General features: G+C 39.9%; 1 protein-coding gene across 1 annotated transcript in view; it reads left to right on the plus strand.

Annotated features, from left to right (window-relative positions):
- Positions 1-1293: 1293 nt before the first annotated feature.
- The window catches only part of LOC104470085 (acyl-coenzyme A synthetase ACSM4, mitochondrial-like), a 9897-nt gene continuing 385 nt past the window's right edge, over positions 1294-10805 (plus strand). Inside the window, exons 1-12 of the mRNA XM_010084883.1 lie at positions 1294-1494; positions 1746-1956; positions 3288-3495; positions 4456-4599; positions 5449-5605; positions 6487-6566; positions 7522-7645; positions 8401-8481; positions 8626-8727; positions 9616-9743; positions 9871-9970; positions 10438-10557. Of these exons, the coding sequence (XP_010083185.1) occupies positions 1294-1494; positions 1746-1956; positions 3288-3495; positions 4456-4599; positions 5449-5605; positions 6487-6566; positions 7522-7645; positions 8401-8481; positions 8626-8727; positions 9616-9743; positions 9871-9970; positions 10438-10557 (1656 nt within the window). The remainder of the gene's footprint in view (positions 1495-1745; positions 1957-3287; positions 3496-4455; positions 4600-5448; positions 5606-6486; positions 6567-7521; positions 7646-8400; positions 8482-8625; positions 8728-9615; positions 9744-9870; positions 9971-10437; positions 10558-10805) is intronic.

The following is a 10805-nucleotide window of genomic DNA, read 5'->3' on the forward strand; positions in this document are numbered from 1 at the left end:
TAAAAGTGATTCTTGGGCCTTCTGCTTTGTTACCACTCACACCCTGGAAATCAATGTGTGGTCAAGAGCCATTGACACATGCCTCACATGCGCCTTCTGTTTGTGTTCCTCTGTTTTGTCTCCCAAATACAGTGATTTTAGAGCGGTCAGTTACTGTTATTTGTTGGCATTGAACACTTTAAGCTGCTACTACATCTACACCTGCCATACATAATGCAGAGGTGAAAGTAACTGTGTAGGATCCCTGTGAGATAGTAGGTAGGTACTGTTGGCTGTTAAACATCTCCTTGTTTAATAGGTCATGGCACAGAAAGATTTAAAAGCAAAGCTGGTTCCATTAAATTGAGGGGAAAATTCCCTTAGATTTAATGTGGTGGGTACATTCTTAAGGACTTGATTACACTCAAAACAAGTTTATCAGAAGTTTCTGCATCTATGACTAAAGATGTAGTTATCCAGACTTCCAAGGCTGGGCTTTAAATAACTGCAGTATCATCCATTCTGTCTCTTCCACGTGTACCTGTATGGGGTGTAGGAAAGACTAGGAGAAACTGGAAGTGCTGGAATTTTCTTTGGAAGTTTGTTTTACAACATGTATCCTTTTCAGAGTTGCACATTTCAGCTGAAGTGCAAAGCAAATGGAAGTCTTTGGCATTTCACCTTTGCTTGCCTTGTGCTTATTTTGTGTTTATTCCATGCCCACAGTGAAAATAGAGCTCACAAGGAAATAAATTGGAGATTCATCAGTTTTGTTGGTGCATAAGTTCAGTGTGAATCGCCATCTAGTGTGTACTTAAGACATCACATAATTACAGACCGATTTGAATGAAAAGGATAAACAGAGTGCCCTCAAAACACTTTGTAGCAAAGTGCCCTCAAAATGCTTTCTAAATAGTGGCATTTTATTTCTGTAAGCAGGCAAAGTGCAATATAAAATGTACAGGAATCAAGAGATAGAGATTTAGAAAAGGACTGGGAAGTGAAAGTTTAGAGATGAGATCCTTTCATCAGCTGACAAATAGAGGACAAAGATAATGAAAAAACTGTGTACAATCTCTTTGCCAGAAAAGGAGGAACACTTTAAGAATCACATAAAATAATGGGGATAAACAGGGAGGCACAGAAACAACCTATTTATTCAAGATGGTTTGCAGTAATTTATCCAACATCACAAACTAGACAGCATCTAATATCTGGCTGTTTTTAAATGTATTTTCTTTCATTTCAGATAACTGTTTCCTGTAGGCGTGCATCTGATTTTTTTCCCCACTGTTTAATAAAACATCATTTATCATGAGAACATTTATTAAACCATGGATTGCTCAGTGTTTGCAGATTCTAAGTTCACCTTGCAGATTATTCCATGGATGCAACAAGATTCTTACATCTCAGATTATTTCGGATTATGACTCTATAAACCAGTGTAAAAAGGAACTGCCAGAATATTTCAATTTTGCAAGTGATATCTTAGATGAGTGGACACAACTGGAAAAGGTAGTATTTTTCTTTTATTTCATAGGTGTTGCAAAAAATCTTAGATGATACAAACCAATTTTTCTGATGGATACTGGATAACATTAGCTGCAGAGTAGAATGCACTATTTTATTTTCTTTGTCAGAAATATAGGTATCACTTTAAGAGACTAGTTGCCAGGAATTATTTGCTTAGTCTGGAGTTACTTTGGATTGAAATTAAACCTTTTAAGGATTGTCTTCTTATTTTAATATCTTCTGTTGCATTCAAGGATGGAAGACGACCGGCAAATCCAGCTTTTTGGTGGGTAAATGAAGAGGGAGAGGAGGTGAAGTGGAGCTTTGAAGAGTTGGGATTTCTGTCTAGGAAAGCTGCTAATATACTTTCCGAGGCATGTGGTTTGCAGAGAGGAGACAGAGTTTTAGCAGTTCTGCCTCGTGTTCCTGAGTGGTGGCTACTGAATGTAGCCTGTATGCGAACAGGTGAGGAACCGTACTGATCTCTTGGATGCAGAAAGGAAATAAATAGAAGATACAAAAAATATGCTAAATTAATTTGAAAAAAAAATGTGAACAGGAATATGCTGCTGTGCCCTGTACAATTCAGCTTTTGCACAGAAGGAGAATTGGCAGCACCCACACACGAACCAAAGCGACATTGTACTAGGTGCTGAACAGACACGGTGCAGTTAAACGGCATTCTCAGCTGAAGCCAGTGAAGGCTGAATGGTTACAATCTAAGGCCAGATTTGACCAGATACATTATCAGGGTGGACAATTTTAATGCAGTAAGTTAAATGACCGGACGGGTGTCCAGGTTTCAGTGATTAAACCATGACAACTGGTTAATAATTCAATACAATATTTTTTTGCTCTGCTGTTACAGTTTTGCAAATTCTTAGGAAGAATTTTACCCATTGCATTTTTAAACTGCTAAACATCCATGGTGGAACAATTCAGCATCAACAGGGACATGATCAAGTTTTTTTGTCCCACTTCTAAGCTCTGTGATTCTTGCAGGTTGTAAATGGGGCTGAGACTCAAGGAATACAATTCTGTTGTATCAAAGATTTTCTGAACTGTGATGTGGGAATATCAGTCAGTATCTCCGTGCCTCAGTTTCCCAATTGTAAAATTTAGTAGACACCTGAAAGTGCAAGAAAACTGAAATCAATTTGTAGGTCAAGACTTTTGAAATCCTTGGAAAAAGGAGATATAGAAATGCACTAAGTTGATTTTTCCCCCCTTCTGAAAATGTGATTTCAATCACATAGTACTCAGTATACAAACTTAGGTTTGTTCACAAAATGAATCCAAGCTTGAGGGATATGTTGACTGAGCAATGTATGTAGGCTACCTGACCTCAATCTGTTTATGCCATATCAAAAATACTAATTCGTTGTTAAAATGAATAATGGCTTTATTCCAGTTGTAAATATAGTCCAAATGCTGGCCTTATATACTTAAGGGAATGATAATCCCAACACTTCCTTCCTGAGTTACGGATCATGAAGGACATGTTCAAAAACACTTTAGATTTTACTTATGATCTAGATACTTTTAATATGGATGACACAAAACTCAACAGCAGGGTTGCACGGGTTGGAGGTCTTTCAGAGCCAGATGATCCCGGGTTGTTCCTAGGCCACAAATTCACCCAAGCTCTGCCTTCAAACATGAGTTATACTTGACTCCTGTTTCTCAGAGAATAAGTTTTTGGCAAGTAGCTCAGCTTTTCTATGTCTGGGATCATGTCCTGTGAACATAATAAAGATAAATGGTCAATTTTCTAAATTGCTTGTTGCTTTTTCCAGGAATTGTCTTTATTCCAGGAACATCCCAATTAACAGCCAAAGACATCTTATACCGACTCCAGGCTTCAAAGGCCAAGTGCATCATTACCAATGATACAGTGGCACCTGCAGTGGAATCTGTTGTGCCTGACTGTCAGTTTCTGAAAAGCAAACTGATTGTAGCCAAAGGGAGGAGAGATGGGTGGCTGAACCTCAAAGAACTCTTTGTGTGAGTATCTATCTGTTTTACCATCATAGAATCATTGAATGGTTTGGGTTGGAAAGGATTAAAGATCATCAAGTTGCAACCATGGGCAGGGACACCTTCCACTAGCCCAGGTTGCTCAAAGCCTCATCCAGCCTGATGTTGAACACCTCTCTGTGAGGTGAAGGGAGCTGGATCAGTCAGGTGACATTGCTGAGTTTTGGGATTAATTTCCAAAATAGAAATGAGTTACATTTTTGCATTGCTCTGCAAACGCGCTGTAATCACAGCATTAAGTACAAATACCTCCAACACACTTTTTTGGGAGCTGTATTCAGGTCTTTCAGCTTCTCCTTACTCAGCAGCCTGCCAGCTTTTAAAAGTTCTCGGCTTCTACTGTGGTTGCAAAGCAAGCACTCAGAGTACTAGTCTTGCAGTTGTTTTGTGCTTGTCTCCTAGACCCCAGCCTAATGCCTCTTAAATTCAACGAGAAGATACCCCTTGTTAGCTCTTGGTGCTCAGCTAGCATAGCCTCAGTTATTTGTTCCCTTTGCTTTCTTCGTAGCCCAGACAATCTGAATTGTTCATCAGTCTCTTGAAAATAAATGTTTAAGACCATCTTACCTGGCATAATAGCCTGAATGTGACCCCCATTTACTTCACATTGGGAGATGGTATCTGTTGAGGCCAAAGTAATTTTTACATCTGCCTCCTGTTCCACAATAAGCACCTTGAGTGTCCTCGCCAAACAGCTGTAGACAAAGTTACTGGAATATGCTGTAGGTGCTCACATCTTTAAAGTTATGGCATACAGAGCACGCTTGTGACTAGCAAAATGTGCTCTCTTGACTCTTACCTCTGGCATCTGATGCAACTATTTAATTAGTGGGCCCATTTTCCTGTTTATCACCTAAACCTTAAAAAGTACTGCTTTCTGTGTGAAAAACTACATGTAGTAACCATCATATACTATTTCTTCTGAAGGGTGACATCTGCTGACCATAAATGTGTCAAGACAAGGAGTCAAGACCCGATGCTGATCTATTTTACTAGTGGAAGTACAGGCTTTCCAAAAATGGTTGTGCAGTCCCACAGCAGTTACGGCATCGGATTTGCAACCAGTGGCAGGTATACCTTGCTGTTGCTCCCAGTGTCCTGATTAAGTGACGTGATCACAGTTAAATGGAAAATGTGACCACAAAACCTCTAGTAAGCGCAGGCATTTCCTGAGTGTAGGATCTTTGTTCTTCCTCACCTTTCCCCTTTCACGGTGAAACCCTCATTATTAAAAGCTTCTTGAAGACTCAGTTGATCATCAGACAGTGTTCTGTCTGTATAAGGGTAGCTGCCTTATAGCAAAACCAGATAAAGTCGAGTGCTTTAGTATTATGTAAACCTTCCTTGAGAACCAAAGCAACCTCGGACCCCATAGCATTATACATTAAAAGTTACCGTTCAGTTGGAATCTGTGGCTTGGTACTGGTTTGTTTCATTGAACATCTTTTTTTATGCTTCCCAATGAGTGAGAAATTTCATTAAAATCAAAGGATACATTTCCCAAGGCATTCTGAGTTGGAAGTTGGTGGTACAGAGTCCATAGAAATAATTTGTTTAGTTTCCTAAAGAAATAAGATGTGATTTAGCTGATGTCTCTGATCCACAGGGTGGGGAAAGCCTACTCCAAATGATCTGTTTGGTTTTTTTATCTAGATCCAGATTCTGCAACTCAGCCCAAGGGTGTTTTGCACTGTTCAGGAGGAAAGCAAACGCTGCAAATGTTAAACAGGAGGGAATGAAGAGAAATAAGAGAATGATTAAGATTCTCTTAAACTCTTAAAAGCTTTCTAAAGAGCCTCACTTACTGACACCGCATCTTCTAATAGAAGTCTCAGGCCCTTTTCTTTAATCATGCTGTGACCTGCACCTGAGTCTCTTACACTCTGTGATGCTTTTTTTTTGTCTCTGCTTTATCATCAGGTACTGGATGAACTTGACTCCTTCAGATATAATGTGGAATACCTCTGATACTGGCTGGGTAAAATCAGTTTGGAGCAGTGTTTTTGCACCATGGATCTGTGGATCGTGTGTCTTTGTACACAGTATGCCACAGTTTAAACCAGCAGTTATTGCAGAGGTAAGTGTAACATTTTATACTGTGAGTTTTATTTCCATTTTGCATAAATGAAGCAAACAAGCTGGGCTCCAGTGCGTGGGTACCCACTGCTCTGTAGCAGCAGTGATAGTACTTCCCACATACCAAGCAATCATCCCTCCCTTTGGTGCCCAGTAAGCTAGAGGAACAAGTGTTTGCCCTCCTGGTTAGGCCATGTGACAGGGCTGCAGTATGTAGGAATGTGGTGAAAGATGCAGGATAAAAAGAAGTGAGGATCACTGCTGTCTTGTCCTGTACTTAGCCTAAAGCTCACTTCAGCTACTTTGGGCTCAGGGTGAGCATGAGTCAGTAATCAGAGTATGGCATAGACCTGAATCAGGGCCCTGTTACCCTGAATTTTCAGTGAGTTGCCAGAATGCCTATTCTTCCTCTCTGCCATTTAACAAAACCATTCAACTTGCCTGCTTTCCTCAACATTGGCCACTTTTGTGAAGAGGAGACCCAGACTTCCCCAAGAGTAAAATTGGAGCAGCTTTGGTCTAGTTCACTGTTGTCACTTAGCCTTGAAACTGGGATACAGTTTCCTTGGGAAGCAGAAAACAATCTTAATTGGAACTGCTACTCTTGGTGGTCATTCATTTCATTAATTTATGTGAGTGATTTTTGTGGACAGAAAGTACTGTATTTTCTACAGCAGTGAGACTGACTGGTACAGCCGCTCTGCAGTCAGGATTCAGAGTCATTAATCTGTAGTCGTTCTCTGTGTTGAATGCATGTTGCATTTTTATGGTTTTAATTTTGCAGACACGTGAACACGTAAGTTGTGTTAATCACCTGCACTTTTACAAGGTCAGACCCACCATTACTTTTTCTTTCAACAAAATAACTTTCTGTTTTTGTAGACTCTCTCAAGGTACCCCATCACCACCTTTTGCACTGCTCCCACTGCCTACCGCATGCTGGTCCAGCATGATCTGAGCAGGTACTGCACATCTGTCTGTTGCAGGGGTAACAGAGACAGGCTGGGATATAATGCTGTGACAGCTCTGGCTGTTCAGTTCCTTATGTTGCTTAATTTGTTTCAGTTAAAGGAAATATAATTAGCAAAATTTGCTCTCAGAAAAGAAAGCTATGTTCTGAAATATGAGACTAACTGGTCACACCTTAGGTCATTCAGACTTCAGGAATAGGTCTTTGAAAAGACATCACAGAGGAGACAAGTGAGATTTTTTTTTTTAAGTTGTCACTTCCTCTGAACTTACAGTTCACAGTTAAATTTAAGTCAAGGTTTCAGGCAGCACCGGATCAGGGAATTACTGGAGTACAGTGGAGTTGTTGCCGTACACTTGAGAATGAAGTGAGCAGTTAGAGGACTTTCACATGCTGAGTAATTTGCCAGCTGTTCCCACCAGTTGGTTACACTGAAAATACTCAGCTTAAGAGTAGTCAGTGTGATTTGTAAGGAGTTTTCACGCCTTTGGTAAGGTACTTATTCTTCTCATAGAAGTCTTTCATCCTGACAAAAGCCAGCCTCTGTGTTCCTATTCAGCCTTGCTTTTGCCCTAGAAAATTCTCAGTATCTTGTATGACCTTGGATGTTGGCACATAACTCAGCTTTCCATAAACATCTGGTGTGCTTGGTCAGATTTCCCCTTTCTTGTCAGCTATTCCAAGAAAACACCTTTGCTTGCTCTTTTTCAAGTAAAACCATCCTACTTGCAGTGACACAGAGATAAACCACGTTATTCTCAGTGGTAACACGAGCAATCTAGGAGTCCAGTCCAGGACTCTGTAACAGGATAATTGTCATTTCCAAAGTAGCTTGTGAAGTTTTAGGCGTGCGTACTTTGAAAGTTGAGGGAGGCTGCCCAGTTAAGATCATTCAGTGCTGTGTTTTCGGAAGTTACGAAAATTATTTCATTGCTATTCCTCTCAAGCTACAAGTTCACGAGTCTGAAGCACTGCGTGTCTGGAGGGGAACCACTCAATCCTGAAGTGATGGCAAAGTGGAAAATCCAGACGGGGCTGGATATCTATGAAGGTTATGGCCAGACTGAAACAGTATGTTCACATTAATTCTTACAGTATGCCCTTTCAAAGGTAACAATGCCAGAGGCACAATGTTCTTGAATTAATCAATAGAAAAGGTGAGAATCATTTAAAACCTTTTTTAAAAGAGGCTATATATCATTATATAGTTCCAAAATCAGCTAGTTGCATATTTTAATGTTTATAGGAAATACTATGACTACAGAGTTCATCCCCCTGCAAAAACCATGCCAGAGATTACCTCAGATCGAATCATTTGTAGTAGATCCTTTCATCATCTTTACTTAAAGGGCAAAACTAAAAAGAAAAAAGAAAAAAAAAAAATTGCTCTGGGTATCAGTTTGGCCTGTCTGAGGTTTTAATGAAAAATACTGAATCATTTCATATCCCAGACTTCTCTGTAAATGAACGTTGCTGAAGCTACTAAGAGTCGGATTTCACACATCCCTCTCCTCTTACCCTTGGTATGGTCTGAAATTAATTGACCCATTATTGAAACAAGATCTGTAGTAATTTCACATCTGCTGTCTTGCAAATTCAAGTGTTTGTAGAAGAATCCACTGTCTCAGACTGAGCACAAGCAACCTCATTCCACAGGGCTGAAATAAAACGCCTCTCAACCCCTCCCTGATGTGCTGGAGAACCACAGTGCTTTAGTCTGATTCAGTCCTTGTCACGGAAAAATCGTGAAGAAGTATTGTGCCCAATGCAAGCCAATAATAAAGTCTACAAGACATTGCACTTTTTTTTTTACATCTATTGTGCAGGTAACGATATGTGCCAATATGAAAGGAATGGAAATTAAACCTGGCTCTTTGGGAAAAGCTGTTCCCCCTTATGATGTGCAGGTATGTTGATATGTTACATCTGAGCTCAGCTCTGGTTCTGAGTACAAGAGTAAGGGAATGCTGTCTGTGTCCCTCTATGTCCTTCTCTGGGCATAGACATTTCACTGAGCTAATCAAAGCAATGGTGATATGTCCTTTCTGCAGATCACAGATGACCACGGGGCTGTTCTTCCTGCAGGAGAAGAAGGCAACATTGCTATCCGAGTTCAACCTACGCGACCATTCTGTTTGTTCTCCGAGTACTTGGTAAGTTTGAGTTGGCCTGTCCGTGCATGCTGAGAAGCTCAAGAGAGATCCAGGGAAAAGTACTGTTGACTTACTGAGGAGCATAATTTCATCCAGCATCTTCACAAGGTCTCTAGTTTGCTTAAGGGCTTTGAGCTTGCTCAGCACATTGTTCTGCTGATGGGCAGGGTGTACCTCATTCCAGACCTGCACCTGGAGGTTAGCATGGGCTTTATGTTTAGTACATCACTCCTTCCCTTCCGTTCAACTCCTGTCCTTGGTTACGGATTAATGAAGGAAGCCCGTAAAGGCTGCTGTAATATGCCATGAGCTCAGGAAGGTTTTCCAAACAGCACAGGTATCTTATTCCCTCAGCCACTGCCAGAGGTACCTGCAGATTAATTTTTAAATCTTTAAAAATTGCATGTTGTAGCATGCATGTGTTGCTGGTGTCAGCCAAGGGTAACCCACCACGGTAGATAATGAAGTTTTTCCTGTAGGACACCTCATTTGTGTTTTGGTCTTGAAGGTTAGGGGTGAAAAGTTTCCATTGACAAGAGGTTATTGTGGCTACTCCCTGCCGTGATAAATAATTTCTTTGAAGAGATGGGTTATACGTTGTAGTAATTTGCTGTGATGGATTAGCATTTTGATGGAGCATGCCCTTTTTTCCCTAGAATGTGAATCTATACATACACCAATGCCCTTTTCCACCTCTCACATATTTCCACCACAAAACTGCTAACACAGCTCTTGTTTTTTTAATTGAAGTCATAAAATATTGTTGAACATACTTGTTTGAGAACAACTTCAAAAATTGTTTTGATAATTTTAGCACCACTACAAAGTAAATGCATTACATTTCACTAATAATCAGATACATTTTTTGAAATGTTTTATTGTTGTCAGGATAATCCAGATAAAACTGCTGCCTCTGTGTGTGGGAATTTTTATATTACTGGGGATAGAGGGATTATGGATCAAGAAGGATATGTCTGGTTTGTTGGAAGAGCTGATGATATAATTAATTCTTCTGGGTAAGTCAGTTGCTTTAAGATTTGCTCGTTTGCCTGTTAATGACGCTCTGTTTTATCACAAAATTCAATCTGGAAACCAATTGAATGGTTAGCTTGCTACAGGTGTCCTATCTGCATTTTCTTCTAGGTATCGTATTGGCCCATTTGAAGTCGAAAGTGCATTAATACAGCACCCTGCCGTCTCAGAGTCGGCTGTTGTCAGCAGTCCTGATCCAGTTCGAGGAGAGGTAAAAAGAAAAAAAAATATAGAAAGAAATGCACTTGATTCTAAGCATCAGGTTCCCTATATGTACTAGGCTTCCTTGGAGTTAAATATGTTGCGGATTTTTGGAAGTAAAATAGGTTAAAAAAAATTTAAAACTGTATGTTGACAGATCTTAGAATTTCTGAATTATTTCCCTGTTTGCAGGGTTTGATGTGGAAGAAAAGTTTCAGATTCATTGTGGCATCTTTTTGTGTAAGAAATAGAATTTGAAAGTTTTAACAGTGTATAAAGTTAAGAAAAAAAGTGGAAAAATAGCAAAAAGTCCTATGCTGCAGAATGTGTCCTTCACAACACTGCATTCAATGAAAAGAGAACTTAAAAACTCAAATTTTTGCATTTCTAAATTTTGATACTCAGTTTGGGCAACAAATGTATCCCTTTATTCCTATTTCTGGAAGTTTATGGAGGCCCTTAACTTTTGTGACACAGGTAGTCAAAGCCTTCATTGTTTTGGCTCCTGCTTTTGCATCACACGATCCAGAAAAATTAACTCAAGAGCTTCAGCAGCATGTCAAGAAGGTGACTGCACCTTACAAGTATCCAAGGAAGGTAAGTACACCACAGAAAGACAGGTTTTCTAATTGTGTCAAGAACTGAAGAGTTTTTGTCCTGCCTCGGCTTCTCTTCAATGGCATTCTGACAAATGCTCCAACTATAGTTAAATAAAATAAAATAAAAGTAAATTACAGGGTCTGTTGCAGCTATAGCCTTGGGTTGGCGACTCAAATGGACAAGGTGTTTGTCTCTTATCAATTCCTACCTTGAGCTCTGTTCAGACTCTCAGACAAAGCAAAGGG

This window comes from Pterocles gutturalis, unplaced genomic scaffold, assembly GCF_000699245.1.
Source record: "Pterocles gutturalis isolate BGI_N339 unplaced genomic scaffold, ASM69924v1 scaffold16180, whole genome shotgun sequence".
NCBI classification, from domain to species: Eukaryota; Metazoa; Chordata; class Aves; order Pterocliformes; family Pteroclidae; genus Pterocles; species Pterocles gutturalis.